At 38.0% G+C, this 16722-nt stretch overlaps 1 protein-coding gene across 4 annotated transcripts in view; it reads left to right on the plus strand.

Annotated features, from left to right (window-relative positions):
- The window catches only part of ST7 (suppression of tumorigenicity 7), a 250831-nt gene that overhangs the window by 195936 nt on the left and 38173 nt on the right, over nt 1–16722 (plus strand). For all 4 annotated transcript variants that reach the window (XM_047096971.1, XM_047096969.1, XM_047096970.1 and 1 more), the window contains one exon: nt 15452–15524. In XM_047096971.1, the coding sequence (XP_046952927.1) occupies nt 15452–15524 (73 nt within the window). The remainder of the gene's footprint in view (nt 1–15451; nt 15525–16722) is intronic.

The following is a 16722-nucleotide window of genomic DNA, read 5'->3' on the forward strand; positions in this document are numbered from 1 at the left end:
GGACAGAAATTTCCCTGTGAGGGACAACTGGTCTTTTATATAGTCATGAATGTTATATAAATGCAACAACTGTATCAAGACCATTTTTACTGGTGCCATCGAGCCCATCCTAAATTAGCACTATTATCTGCTATCTGGTAATGTGCAGAGGGTATACTTTTAAGATCAGGACATGTTTCTAACACTGGGAGAAATACTTTCATCTCAGTAGATTGAAAACAGAGGTTCTAAAGAAAGCACTGGGGAATTACTCTATGTTGAGACTATTCAGAGAATAAGCTTTTTGCTGATACTGTTTTGCAGAGTCAGCGTGTAGTTATAAGCAAAATTTCGTAAACTTTGTTCATTGCCCAAGGCCTTACAACTAACACAAGCTACTCAACTATCATAACAGTTCCTTTGAAGTAGTCACTGGATACTCTCTCTTTGCATGAGGCTATCTTCCATTTATGTTTAAGGAATGGGCAAGAATAAGAGGGATTTGAGATGCCAGGAAGACCAGTCAGTAAAATCTGTATTTAGGCCATCAGTGTCAGGCTTTGAGCGTCAGGCAGTCCAGACCTCCAAAACAGTGCTTTTCAGTCAAGTGTATAGTTGTGAGTTTTGATGCCATAGGCACAACAGCTTCTGAGATGTATCTACTACAAAATTAAACTGTATTCAAGAAAGAAGGTTTGAAATGCAATCAGTCCCTAGTGACAGACTGTAAGCCCAGTCTGGCTCCCTTTCCTGGGCTGGCTCTTATGGAAAAGGTCAAGATACCAAGGCAAGTGTTGAAGAGCATCCTTGTGTAAAAGATGGGCAAATGAATCACATAGCTGCTTCATTGGAGGGGGAAAAAAAAAAAAATATATATATATATATATATATATATATATATATATATATCAGCACTGATACCATGGGCTATGGTTTCAGGCTGGTAAGCATGAATCACTGAGAAATGATGGCCTTTTATAGCTTTGTACGGGGTGTCCTGCTGACTTGGAAACCAAAAGGTAGATCTGTCAAGTGGACTAGGCCTTTGAAGTTAGCAAATGATTGTCTGTCATATTATATGCAATGAGCGGGAGTTCTAATGATAGGTATTATTTCAATAAAGACTGTATGCATGAGAAATTTCTGTTGTCTCTGATGATGGAAGATTTTTTATGAATGCATACATATGTAATTCACATAGTTGGCACTCAAACAAACCCTCTAAATTTATATTGGCTTTCATAACCCTATTGCCTCGTTATCGTAATTTACCAAGGTAACATCCCTCCCCAGCCGGCCGTTACCATCCCATAAACTGCCGTGCTGGACTCCAGGGCACTAGCCACAGAAGGGCTCTCTGACACAGACCTTCTGGGGTAATCCAATCCAAAAGTTGCAAATAACATCTGGTGTTTGACTTTATAGCATGAGATGAATTTTTCTGGGTGTAGTTGAGTCTGTGTTGCCTGCCCCTCCCCCTGCCCCAAATTACTAAGGTCATGTAGTATTTCCCTGATTGAATCATTGAACTCCCAGGTGGCATTTCTTTTTGAGGTTCTGGTATAGCAATCCTTTTTATTTTTTCAGTGAAGCTTTTCCCTTTGGTTGAAAGGGGACCTTGGATTGGCTTTTTAAAGGTGGGACAAAAAGACCTCAGACTGTCTTTTTTTTTTTTTTTTTAATTTTTTTTTTCAACGTTTTTATTTATTTTTGGGACAGACAGAGACAGAGCATGAACGGGGGAGGGGCAGAGAGAGAGGGAGACACAGAATCAGAAACAGGCTCCAGGCTCCGAGCCATCAGCCCAGAGCCTGACGCGGGGCTCGAACTCACAGACCGTGAGATCGTGACCTGGCTGAAGTCGGACGCTTAACCGACTGCGCCACCCAGGCGCCCCCTCAGACTGTCTTAAACCAAACCAAAACAAAACAAAACAAAAAACTAAGGACAGAATTCCACATTTCTGTTCTTTTCTTTGTATCATATCATGTACAGAAGTAAACTCAGAAATTTTACTGAAGAAAGCCACATGAAGGACAGCATCACATAATGGGATAGTCATAATACATCTCATCCAAAAATAGGTTAGGAAAGGGAAATGGGCTGCATTTTTATTTGTTTTTAATTTTTGTTTGTTTGGTCATTCAGTTTATGGCTCCAAAAGTGTCTGTCAGGACCAAATGTGTGGATTAATGTAAACTTCCAGTGTATCAATATGTTGCCTGACCAGGAAAAGCGTTGTTGTTGTTGTTTATTTATTTTATTTATTTTGAGAGAGAGAGAATACAAGTGAGTGGGGGACAGGCAGAGAATGAGGGAGAGAGAATCCCATGCAGGCTCCGCACTGTCAGCTCAGAACCCAACACGGGGCTTGACCCCATGAACCATGAGATCATTACCTGAGCCAAAGTTGGACGCTTAACCGACTAAGCCACCCAGGTACCCCAGGGATACTTTATATTCCATAATCTTAAATGACTATAGAGAGTAATTAGGGTTTTTTTTTTTCAAATTAATTCAGCAAGGCTGCATCAGATCCTTATATTGAAAATATTAATTTTTAGGTGCTTTCAGATTCAGAGATGAGTATAACCTATTCTGTGTTGCCAAGAAGCTTTCAGTCTGGTGGAGAAAGATGTAAAGAAACCAAAACCAAAACCAACCACAGTAAATTGAGGTGAGATGTATCAGTGCTCAGTAAATCTGTTTGAAACATGCTGTAGAGGTACAGAGAAAGAAACCCTTTGAGAGCAAGCCCCGTGTTCTCTTCCCAGACACTCGTGTGTGAGGGTAGACATTCAGAACAGCTGTAGTGAACGAATGACTTGTTAGTTGGAGATGCCCTATGACGTAGTGTCCTCATTTGTGAGGTGCTGTGGGACTTACTTATGCTGTCTGCTACCCTTGAAAACATTGTTTTAGAATTATAGATATGAAATTGACCCTCCACTGACCTAGCTCATACATAGGAACAGTAGTGATCCTTTTAAAATTACATCTTATTATTATTGTAGATGAACAAAAGGAAATTAGGTCAAAAAGATGATCACTGAAAAAACTGTTCTATCTAAAGTTTTGCCCCATGGGTTTTCTGAGACACGTCAGATTGACAGTTTTACTCATAATTACATAAATTTCTCCCAAGATTATTACACTGAATTTCAAGTTTGATATTATGAGCATTTATGACTTTTGAAAACTTAAGAGTCATTCTCCCTGAGATGACCTTTTCTTTCAGTGGCCTCATTCCCATACAGAGTCCTAGGGAGCCAGAAGAGGTGTGGTTTGCCTTCCCTGTTTTTGGCCAAAAACCCTTCTACTTTCCTTCAACCTTGTCAGCTTGTACTCTTGCTTTCTTCCTGCCTCACTTTTTAATTCCACTGCTGTTTCAAATAGACATCTAGATTTAGAACACCAGTACCGTTTCACCCATTTTGCTAAAACTGCAGAAGCAGTGATAAATGCAGTACACATGTTGAGAAATAACAAGTTTCTGGCGCCCTCCTTAAACACCCATCAGTACTGACACTTTTGGCTTCCAGAAGCTAAATTAGGTCTAAATGTTTACATATCAAAGGGAGCTAATATCAGGTGAATTGAGATGTTAGTATATTAACCTAAGATTTCATTCAGCAAACACAGAACCACCAGCTATGTTTTAGGCAGTGTTTTGGATTGTGGGTACAAAGTGATGAAGAAACAGTTTTATTCCTGAAACTCACCATGTAAGTAGGAGAGGGGAGTAAGAAAACAGTTGCTGTAAAGACTGCAAGGGAAGCCTTCCTGGTGGAGGTGGAGTCTGAATTGAGCCAGACAGTGAAAATACTAGAGACAAAGAGCTCATGGAAAGGTTCAGGAGCAAGATTGACCCAGCCTGCATGGAGTACTCCATGTATCCTATAAAGCAGAGGGATGGTGGAAGGCTACAGCAAAGGGCTGAATATGCTTTGGGCAAGTTAGGTAGGGACCAGATCTCACAGAGCTTTGGACCTAATTCTATAGGCCCTGGAGAGAGACCATGCATGAGGCAATCTCAGCAGAGATGGTCTCCAGTCTGACCTCAAAGTGGAGAGAGTGGCACAGTGGATTCATACTATTTTTTTGACTTGAGGTGGTTGAGGGATGAGCACATGATGTTAGAAGCACTAGAGGGAGTGGAAACACATGGTGTTAGAAGACATCAGGGAGTAAAAAGCCACTGAAGAGCACCGGTGAGGTGGTTTCAGATGCTGCAAAGAAGCAGGATTCTATCAGGGAGATATTTGCTCAGTTTTTCAACCAATCAGTGTAAAAGAGTTTATTAGAGTTTGGTTTTTAATCTTTAAACAACTAATGGGAATCCCAGTACAGAAACTTTTTTATTTCCTGGGTTATTAAAACTTATTATTTTAAGCTATAACCATTTAATTTCATTTGCTTTCTGGTGATGTCTTAACTGCAGGAAATTGAGGCCTATGTAGACCTAGCATATACCTTGGATAATCTGTTGGGGGGGGTGTGTAACTAAGACACAGTTAGAGCCTGCCAAGACTCATACAGCCCATTAACATCAGGTAACTTCTGCTGAGTCATAACAATGACACGGGGAGAAAAAATGTGGAATGGGGAACAGGTGTGAGTGTCCACCTAGTCCTTAAAGGTTGTGAATTTAGAGAGTGCAGTACAGGATGTGAATGCATGTGTGTGTGGATCTACAAGTCTCATTTGCCAAAAGCAGAGCATCCTATAAATCCGCGCTTTGCTGACACTTCAATTAGTACTAAAGTGGTCAAAGCCTAAGAGTAATTAATATGCTGAATTTAATTTTTACCAAAATGGAAGAACCTTAAGAGAAGGAGATCGTGTTGTCTTCTTATAGCTCACAGTCGTAAAAGTAGGGAGCATTAGACAGATTTCCTGAATCTAAAAACAAACAAGTAGCAACAAAAGCCAAAAGCTATGCCCTTTTTTAAGTTAGAGGAAAGATAAATATAAACCCCTAACTTGAGACTCAATAAACAACTTTGTGCTGACACCATTTGGCAAAGGAAGACACAGAGAGTTTTAAGTGGAGAGTGGTTCAAGAAGGATGGGAGAATCTACAAGATGACATTATAGGTATTCCCAACTGGAAGAAAATGTAAAGGAAAACAAATGATTAAAGTATATGAAAGGTCAGAATGACAAGTAGTTAAAGTGGGGTAGAGCTTGTAAGCAGGTATTAAAGGTGGCTAAAGTTCAGAGGAGGCAAAAGTCTCAAGACTTTCTTTGTGAGGCTGTTTTCTGAGCAAAATGATGCAGAAAGTATAAGGATGATAAGGGGAGTACACGCAAGCATCACAGTGGCAGTATGGGGTGGTGACAAGAACCTGCTATTGTGAGACCAGTTCTGTTACTAATTAGTAAGTAAGCTCATAAGCATTTCACTTAGCTTCTCTGGTCCTGTATTTCTTCATCTGTAAAATAAAAGATTTTATTGACCTTCACAGTTGTGTGCTGTTGTCCAATTCTTTGATCTATCCTGTAGTTCTCCTATTTGGAGAAGACAGTAATGTGTTTATAAGTTGATGAGAATATGCCTTTATTCACTCCTATATTCTGTTTGCCCTCAATAATTGTGATTCTCTTTTTGTTTTTTTAGAATTTCAGCGAATAAGTCAATACCAGTAAAATTCTAGGAGATGACTATATGTGGTTTATTAACATTTAGGAAAGAAAGAGGTGATTGAAGATCTAACATGGAATTACGAAGGAAGTTGTGCTAAATAAAAACAGACAAGATAGTGGATGTGAGGATATTTGTGGTCTATACAGTAACATTTAAATGTTTCTTATTAATTTAAATGGCCATTTTCTACATATTTCTGAATTAGAAGAATGCCATAGACATATCCTTATTTAATTAAAACATTTGATAATGTTTTGAATGCTACCTTTTTAGGTAATGTGGAGCAATGTAGTCATAATACCTATTGTATCTTTAATGTTTATTTATTTTTGAGACAGAGACAGAGCATGAGTGGGGGAGGGGCAAAAAGAGAGAAGGAGACACAGAATCTGAAGCAGGCTCCAGGCTCTGAGCTGTCAGCATAGAGCCCGATGCGGGACTTGAACTCACGGATCGTGAGATCATGACCCGAGCCTAAGTCAGACACTTAACTGACTGAGCCACCCAGGCACCCCAATACCTATTGTATCTTTAAGAAATGGTATGATTTAATGGTATGAGTGGTATATATAATATCTATTATAGCCATTAATAAATGGTATGATTTAATGGTTTAAGTGGCATATATAATACCTATTATTACCATTAATAAATGGTTGCACATTCATCATTGCAGACCATTGCAGATTTAGGGTGATCTCTAGAATGTCATTCCTGGATCCTTTCCTTGGTATTGCCATGGTCAGTATTTTTATAAATCAGACCTCGTAGACAACGTGGCACAGTTCAAAATCATGTGCTGTGGGGACAGCTCATATTTGTTTTAACTATGTGATACTGGCATATTTCTTAACCATTATATGTCTCGCTTTTCCCATCTGTAAAAGAGGGCTAGCAGTTAAGTCCTATCTCAGAGGGTTGCTCTGAGGATTAGGCAGAATAATGTGTATAAGTGATTAACACCAGCGCCTGGCATTTAATAGGCCGTTGATAAATGTTAGCAGCAATTTTGATGATGATAACAATCATATGGGGAGGAAGGTATGCCTATGGATTGTATGGCACAAAGCTGTGGTTGGTAGCTTGAGTCAGAATGATGACTAATAGGCTGGAATGATATTCTGAAACTATTAATTAAAACTCAATGGTTTAGATTTCATTTTAAGATTTAAAATGTAATAGAATCAAATATGAAATCCTGCTTATAGGTTCATAAATTTGCATGGTTTCAGTAAAAGAGAAAAGATTTGGCTTTGGCTGAAATTAATTTGATAGAACCTGGATGGTTTTGTTGACTACACAATCACAGGAACAAATGAGGACTTCCAGCTGCCCCACACCAGGGTCATCCTAGCTGTTATTTAGAGAGGTGTTATGGCTGTACTTCCTCAAACTGTACATTTCCCTAGAACTCTGTACTGGTCAGGTTTCAGGGATTTAGGGGATTATTTCCACTTCTATTTCGCATATTTTGAAATCACTCATGACTCCATAACAAAAATAAATGAGAAGTTCTGAAGAATATATCAGTTGAGGAATTAGAAGTATTTATTCTGGAAAAGATTAAGTTTAGAGGAGACATTTAAACCATTTTAATATTTGAAAGGCTGACTTGAGAAATGATCAGATTCTTTTATGTTATGGAAGGCAAAACTAGTAAGTAACTTTGGATAAGGATTTGTAGAGAGAATTGGCGGGGGGAGCAGAATGATAAAAGGCAACTGAAATGTTATGGAAGTTAGATTGAAGTAAGAGAAGACAGCTTCACATGGCCCAGGATTATAGGTTTGTTTTTTAAAAATTGTTTTTATTGAGGTATAAATCACCTATAGTAACATGCACAAATCTGAAGTGTAGAGCGGGATAACTTTTCACTTTTATATACACCTGTGTTATCACCATCCAGGATCATAGAACTTTCCATCATCTCAGAAGGTTGCCTCATGCCCTCTTCTGGCCAATAACTGCTCTCCAGCCCAGAAGTAATCATTTTTTTCTGATCTCTGTCACCATATACTAGTTTTGCAAACTTTCACACAACCACTTTGGAGCACTGTTTAACGGTTTAAACATGTGTCTGTTTTCTGACTCAGCAATTTCATTTCTAATTACCTATCTAAGAGAAATGAGTTTTACTTCCCCCCCCCCCGAAAACCTTACACAGGAATGGTCACAACAGCTTTATTCATAAGAGCCCAAACCTGGGAAACAATCCAAATAAATAGCTATTAGAAAGAAAATAAACATGTTGTGGTATATCCACACAATGAAGTACTACTCAGCAATAGAAAAGAGTAAAGTACTGATACATGCTCCACATGGATGAATCTCAGAAACATGCTGAGTGAAAGAAACCAGACGCGAAAGAGAACATACTCTATGGTTCCAATGAAAGACTTTCATGACAATTTGATTTTGAAAACCTAAGACAGTTGGAGAAAGTTCTTTGCCTTTCAGAAAAGGACCTGTATAAAACAAAAGATGGCCAAGAAGTAGAAGGAAAATTAAACTAAAGCCGGGAGTTCAGCTTTGCTTAAGTGAGAAACATTTATTTAGCATTCCTTGTGTCTGTAATTATGCGATATCTCATTATTTTGTTTCTTTTCATGTCCTTTTTGGATTCTAATTGTTTGTTTGGATTTGTTTTTATTCTTCCTGAAGTTTCTTTTTATTTTTCCCCTTCTTTTATAACAGCAAATATCTGTGTTATTACCTAAGATTTTTTTTTTTAATTTTTTTTCAACGTTTATTTATTTTTTGGGGACACAGAGAGACAGAGCATGAACGGGGGAGGGGCAGAGAGAGAGGGAGACACAGAATCGGAAACAGGCTCCAGGCTCTGAGCCATCAGCCCAGAGCCTGACGCGGGGCTCGAACTCACGGACCGCGAGATCGTGACCTGGCTGAAGTCGGACGCCCAACCGACTGCGCCACCCAGGCGCCCCGAAGATTATTTATTATCTTAATCATACTGTGTATTACATGACATGTACTTTCTTTTTTAAACCACTCTTATGAGAGCACTCTAACCTCCGTCTCCAGTATGGTCCAGTTGATCTCTAGGCAAGTTTCATAGCTGTTATTATGAAGACTTCTCTGAACATATTCCTTTTTAAGAACATTAATTTTTGTAGCTAACATTTTTCTCCTTCTTGGATTCTTTCTTTTATTAAAAAATGTTTTAATTCCAGTACAGTTAATAGGCTGTGTTATATTAGTTTCAAATGTACAATATAGTGATTCAATAATTTTATACATTACTCAGTGCTCATCATGATAAGTGTAATCTTAATCCCTTTCACCTTTTCACCTATCCCCCCCACCTCCCCTGTGGTGGCCATCAGTTTGTTCTCTATAGTTAAGAGTTTGTTTTTTGGTTTGTTTCTTTTTCCTTCATTCATCTGTTTTTTAAATTCCACGTATGAGTGAAATCATATGGTATTTGTCTTTTTCTGAGTGACTTATTTCACTTAGCATTATATTCTCTAGATCCATCCATTTGTTGCAAATGGCAATATTTCAGTCTTTTTTATGGCTGAGTAATATTCCATTGTATGTCTACACCACATCTTCTTTATCTATTCGTCTATCAGTGGACACCTGAGTTGCTTCCATAATTTGGCTATTATAAATAATGCTGCAATAAACATAGAGGTGCATACATCTTTTCAAATTAGTGCTTTCATATTCTTTGGGTAAGTGCCCAGTAGTGGAATTACTGGATCATATGGTAATTCTATTTTTAATTTTTTGAGGAATCTCCATACTGTTTTCCAGAGTGGCTGCACCAGTTTGCATTCCCACCAACAGTGCAGGAGGGTTCCTTTTTCACCACATCCTTGCGAACACTTGTGTCTTATGTTTTTGATTTTAGCCATTCTAATAGGAGTGATTTGCATTTACCTGATGATGTTGAGCATTGTTTCATGTGTCTGTTGGCCATCTGGATGTCTTCTTTGGAGAAATATCTGTTCATGTCTTCTGCCCATTTTTGATTGGATTATTCACATGTGTGTTTGTTGAGTTGTATAAGTTCTTTACATGTTTTGGATGCTAACCCTTTATTTGATATGTCATTTTCAAATATCATCTCCCATTCAGGAAGTTGCACTTTAGTTTTTTATTGTTTCCTTTGCTGTACAGAAGTTTTTTTATTTTGATGTAGTCCCAATAGTTTATTTTTGCTTTTGTTTCCCTTGCCTGAGGAGGCATATCTAGAAAAATACTGCTATGGCCTATGTCTGAGAAATTACTGCCTACGCTCTCTATTAGGGTTTCTATGATTTCAGCTCTCACATTTAAGTCCTTAATCCATTTTGAGTTTATGTTTGTGTATAGTGTAAATAAGTGGTCCAGTTTCATTGTTTTGCATGTAGCTGTTCAGTTTTCCCAACACCATTTATTGAAGAGACTGTCTGGATTCTAATTCTTAGAATGACTTTTTGTACTTATGGTAGGTACATGCACGTACGAAAGACAGGCACTGCATAGAGTGGTTTTGAAGTTTCTTCCTCAAAATACAATTTCTGAATAAATTATAAGCAATATTGGAAGGCAGTTTTTTTTGTTATTCCTGCTCAAAACTTCTGATACTACTTGTTTTCATCACTACTATTAGCTATTCTGTTTCCCTTATCATTTTATCCATTTCCCTAGTGGTAAAAGCATGAAATCATGGCAGACAGACAAAATTACAGAAGCAGAGAATAGATTAGTGGTCACCAGGGGACAGGTATGGGTAGGAAGGGTACAAATAAAGGGGTAACACAAGAGAGTTCCTTTGGAACTTTGTGTATTTTGATGGTGGTGGTAGTTAGATGAATCTAGCCATGGGATAAAATTTCATAGAACTGCACACACACACATGAATGCATGTAAAAAAAGGTGAAAATTGAACAAGGACTATAATTTCCTTAATAGTACTGTACCAGTGTCAGTTTCTTGGTTTTGATATTATACTACAGTTATGTAAGATGTCACCATTGGGGGAAGCTGAGAAAAGCATTCACAGTACAGGGTACTATTTTCACATCCTTCTGTGAGCCTATAATTATTTCAAACTTTCTGTGAGTCTATAAGTTTCAAACTTATAACACGCAACAACAACCAAGTCTCAGCATTATTTTTAAAGAAATGAAAGAGGTAGCACTCGCGAGTAAGCAGCCCATAATAACAAGCTTTCTCCTAAGGTAGTGTATATGGTGTTTCTTAAAAGTGAGCCAAGACATGCAGTTCTGGTCTCTGATTTAGATGTTAGGCAGTGATTAGATTAAAATATGGTTAATCAGTGCACACTGCAAAAGGATCACGCTAACTTTCATGAAGTATATAAGTATATGCAGTAGATCTCTGGTCTGACTTCACTTCATGTAAGTTCTACCTTTGTCTGTCTATGCTGTCTCTGTCTGGTTCCACCAATGTATTTGCTTATGAACTTGCTTCCAACAATTTGTAGAACAGAATTCTTTTTATAGCATTATTGTTATCTTTTAAAAATTCACTTATTTACATGTACTCACAGGAAGCTTTGGAAATACAGATAAAAAAAATTCCCTGTAATCCCACCACTCAAAAATAAATACTGTTGATATTTTGTATGTATAATTCCAGTTTTATTATCCCTGTGCATATAAATGCTTTTTAAAAACATATGAAATCATAATTTTATAAACTTATTTTACTTATTGATGTACTTATAACAATGCACCATTTTCCCAGATCATTACTTTTCCAACACATGATTTAATGACCACATAGAATTGCACCCTGTGGATGTACAGCACCTTAACTAATCTTCTGTTATTGGCCATTTAGGCTGTTTCCAGTTTTCCACCATTAGAAACAGTATTGTCATCAGCATCCTTAAGGCTCATTTTTAATGCACATGACTTTTTCTCTTAGGAAAGAGTCTCAGAAGTGGAATTGCTGGGATAGGCAAAATGTCAAAGCTTTTGCTTTTTATTGTGAAAGATAAGCATCATTTTAAAAAATATGTTGTATGAATAGACACTTCTCTAAAGAAGACATCCAGATGGCCAACAGGCACATGAAAAGATGCTCAACGTCACTCCTCATCAAGGAAACACAAATCAAAACCACACTCAGATACCACCTCACACCAGTCAGAGTGGCTAAAATGAACAAATCAGGAGACTATAGATGCTGGCGAGGATGTGGAGAAACGGGAACCCTCTTGCACTGTTGGTGGGAATGCACACTGGTGCAGCCGCTCTGGAAAACAGTGTGGAGGTTCCTCAAAAAATTAAAAATAGATCTACCCTATGACCCTGCAAGAGCACTGCTAGGAATTTACCCAAGGGATAAATGGAGTGCTGATGCATAGGGGCACTTGTACCCCAATGTTTATAACAGCACTTTCAACAATAGCCAAATTATGGAAAGAGCCTAAATGTCCATCCACTGATGAATAGATAAAGAAATTGTGGTTTATATACACAACAGAATACTATGTGGCAATGAGAAAGAATGAAATATGGCCTTTTGTAGCAACGTGGATGGAACTGGAGAGTGTTATGCTAAGTGAAATAAGTCCTACAGAGAAAGACAGATACCGTATGTTTTCACTCTTACGTGGATCCTGAGAAACTTGACAGAAGACATGGGGGAGGGGAAGGGAAAAAAAAAAGGGAGGGAGGCAAACCTTAAGAGATCCAAAAAACTGAGAACAAACTGAGGGTTGATGGGGGGTGGGAGGGAGGGGAGGGTGGGTGAGGGATATTGAGGAGGGCACCTGTTGGGATGAGCACTGGGTGTTGTATGGAAACCGATTTGACAATAAATTTCATATTAAAGAAATATGTTGTAAAGAAAACCTTAATTGAATAAGATTGCTTTACCTACAGGGAAACTTAGGATCAGTTTCTTTAGAATGATTTCTCACTTCTTAGAGACAACTGCCATTACCAAATAGGTTAATTGCTTTGGCTGACTTAGAAGAAAAACATTGAAACTATCTAAATAAACAAGTTATGCAAGAATTTTTTGCTATTCTTTTATTTTTGTTAAGCAATGAGAGTAAAAGTAATCTATTCAAATAAGAAGAAAACAAATGGAATCACATGCCACTAGTGAGGAATGGAGTATTTACATTTCCCCCTCTTCCCATTTGATACTGATTAAAACATATTTTTGGTTATTTACTTTTTAAGCATTATGACTGTGCACATATACCACCAGCTTTACATACAGTGAAGGAGTATGGGTAAAAAAATTTATGGGAAAAATGCGCTACAGTAGTTGTAATGTTGCAGAATTTTGTCACATTTTTCTAGTTGTGAATGCCCTGTTCGTGACCATGAAGAGGCCTGGTTCTGGATTAAAGATCATCATTGATTGGGCACCTGTATTTTGCTGGTATACCTGAGTTGCATGTTTTTCTAAGTGGGTGAATATGTCACTTTGCTTGTTTAGGTAACCATCAAAACAATCTGATCCTTCTCATTGTGAAGCTAAATCCTTAACAACAGGTTTTCTCTAGTTTATCAAGTGAGGCTTCCTGTTATGCTGCCACCTCCAGATAATTATGACCATTGTTTTCAGCCTCAACTCGTTTCTTGGACTTTTCATTAGTCTCCTCTTCATGGGAAGATGCTCAACACAGAAGGAACACAGATCATGACAGGAAGGATGGAAACAAGATTTGGATACTTTTTATATAAAAAGTCTGAACTTTAAAAAAAAAAGGGTCTGAACTTTTAAGTAGAATGTGTATTATCTACAGTTTTATTACCTTCCAATTAGGGTCAATGAATGGACCCTAATAAACAAGATATTTGATTCTGGGATTGATTTCCTACACTAGGAAGCAGTTAAATGTTTAGACGTTGGAAAAGCAACAAGACAGATCCATAAGTGTTTGGCATTCTTCTTTTTTCTCCTTCTTAGTCATAAGCGCATCATTTTACACTATGCATATAGTGGTGAAATTTTGTTTGAACATAATTTATGAGATCAGGATTACAAAGACTCCTTTTCCTTTCAGTTCTTTGTTGGAATTTTCTATGATTATTTATTTATTTTTTTTATCAATGGCATTGAAATTTCCCTCAGAGAAATTCCTCATGCTGAGATTGGTGGTAAATACTTACTACTGGATTAGGGATTGTTATTCTTTTATGAACTTATTTTCTTCTGTGGCTGTCTGTTATGGGGCTGGTCATGGGACTTGCTTTTCATTCTTACTATAATGTAATTCTTTTTTTTAAGTTTTTATTTAAATTTCAGTTAGCATACAGTGTTATATACAGTGTTATATTGACTTCAGGTGTATAATATAGTGATTCAGTACTCTGTACATCACCCAGTGCTCAGCACAAGTGCACTCCTTAATCCCCATCACCTATTTAACCCATCCCCCCCACCCGCCTCCCCTCTGGTAACCATCAGTTGGTTCTTTATACTTAAAGAGTCTGTTTCTTGGTTCCTCTCTCTTTCTCTCTCTCCCCCCCTTCTCTCTCTCTCTTTCTCTCTTCCCTTTGCCCCTTTTGGATTTTATTCACTGTAATGTAATTCTTTTGAAGTTGAAAACAGCCCTGTGAAGAAGCTGGCAGAGCATTCCAGGTGATAAGAGTTTCTCTAACATAAAGTGAATTTTGCAGCACTGGGAATGGTGTATTTTTACCTGGCCTGAATTAAGATGGTATTTCTATGTCATAGTATAAATGTGGTTCAGTGTTAAAGAAATACTATTCTGGTAAGAAATAGAGTCATAATTTAAACACAAATTTTTCCCCAAAAGGGACTACGTTTTTGAGTTTATCTATTCTCAGCTGTATCTTTTACTTTTGTTTCCCTTTAAACTCATCATCTGAATCTGTTACCTGCTCCCTCTTCTCCATGTAAATTTTCTATACAAACTGAGAGGAACTGTTTCTTGGAGAAACAAATGAGGCTTCATATGAAAGGGGATTTCCTTTGGGTTTGAATGAACAAAAATTATATAGAATTCTAAATATTTCACATATATATCCTTATTTATAAAGATTTTTCGTATATGTTATAATAAATGTATTGCTTATTTAACAAAAAACTGAATATGAACTTCTTGAAATTTAATGCAAAAGAAATCTGGTTTAAATCTGACCACTAAAAAATAATTTATTTAGGTGTTTTTTTTTTAAGTTTATTTATTTATTTTTTTGGGGGGGGGAGAGAGAGAGAGAGAGAGAGAGAGAGAGAGAGAGAGAGAGAGAAGGAAAGAGAAGCAGTGGGAGAGGGAGAGAGAGAATCCCAAGCCAGCTCCATGCTGTCAGTGCAGAGCCTGACACAGGGCTCAATCTCACAACCGTGAGATCACGACCTGTGCCGAAATCAAGAATCAGATGCTTAACCAACTGAGCCACCCAGGCGCCCCTATTTAGGTGTGTTTTTAAAAAAGATCCAGGTGATATTTTTTCTTCACATTGGTATTTCATACACCTGTTGAGAATTTTTTTTTACAAGTGACACAGAGGTCCTATTTGCCTTTTATGATATCCAGGGCATTCCTATAATATTTAAATGCATATATTTATAGCTATTCTCTGCTTAATTAAATTCAATATATGAGAATCCATATCTTAACGAAAAGATTGCTGAAGAGTCAGTCTGGTGGATTTTAAACATATATTATTCACAAAAATATGAATTACCCATAGTTTTACATACCACCTTTATACATAAGAAATAGCTGTGTACTGTATGCATTAAAATATTCTTAATTTACACTTTATTAGACTTACATGATTAAAATGCTTGTGGATTAAAAATCATTGCTCTTTATTCCTGAAAACTTATAAGAATTTCTGCTTTCTTTTTCTCTAACAGATATAAGCTTACCAAAGTCGGCAACAATATGCTATACAGCTGCCTTGCTCAAAGCAAGAGCTGTCTCTGACAAGTAAGTGAATAATAACTTGTGTGGTACTAAATGCCTGACCTGACTTAAGGAGATGTGTTGCCTCTGAGGGCTTTCTCTGGAAGTTTCTCTTAGTCTATGAAACCCCCCGCTTATGAGCATGCATTTTCTAAAATCTGCTGATCTTTTCTTTCACTACTAGAAGGAGAGAGTACATAACCCCAGGTACTTCAAGGGTGTATGGGTCCCTAAAGAGGGATTTATGTGAAATTCCATACCTCTGAGGTGACTTTTTTTTTTTTTTTTTTTTTTTTGCCAGACAGTAGATAACCAAAAGGCCTGCTTGGGACTTACACACAAAATGCCTTCCTTTTACTCATTTTTTTGCGTGTTCCTCTTCCATCAGCAGTCCAAGACTGGGTAGTAGTCATAACAAACATGTAAGATGGCAGAGGGGATGATTATCTCCCATTCTTTGACTCATCAGATCCAAACTAACTCCCCACCCAGGGTCCGTTTGCTTTGAGTTGCCATCTCGGTGGGACATTCGCCCGTTTTATTCAGGCAGGTGACTATGACATAGAGAATTTTCATAAATGTCCAAGATGACTGGCAGGTGAAAGAGAACAGTTGGCTTAACTGTTTGAGTTCATAATAAACGCTTCCATTTCCCTGATACAATCCCTCCGAAGAGCTGAAAAGCAGATAACAGAAAAAGAAAACAGCCTCTGCTATGTCAGACAGGTTTGCTGTTAAGTGTGTGTGCACTTCAAGACCGAAGTAATTTTCTTTCATTCTTTTTTATCCTGTAGATCGCCAGTACCTACTGCAACATCTTTTCTCCCTACACAGCGACTCCAGCTTGGGAGGGCAGGGCCAGGGTTGTCACAGCTTCCCCTGTGGTGTCTGCCTGCCAAGCACAGCTCTGGAGTTAGCCCTGGGTGTGAGGTGAGAAAGAGATTGCATGGTCTGGTTTTTTTCATTCACTCGGGCAGGTGTCTGGCCCGCAGTTCGGGCACGCACACCCCCTGCCGGAACGGCCCCAAGCAGGCTTGCCTGCGGAGGAGGCTGCATCGCAGCACTGACATTGGGTTGGGAGCCTCCTTTAAAATTCTCCCTAGTTCTGTTTTTAACCAAGTGCGCTCTTCTGTAACCTGGTTTTCTCTTTTTCCCACACTGTCTGCCCTCGTCAGTCCTACCCCCTCCCCTGACCTGAGCAGGTACCTCATAGAAGATTTAG

This window comes from Lynx rufus, unplaced genomic scaffold (genome assembly GCF_022079265.1).
Source record: "Lynx rufus isolate CCGP_SWC_20201006 ecotype Redwood Valley unplaced genomic scaffold, mLynRuf1.p SCAF_4, whole genome shotgun sequence".
In the NCBI taxonomy this organism is placed as follows: Eukaryota; Metazoa; Chordata; class Mammalia; order Carnivora; family Felidae; genus Lynx; species Lynx rufus.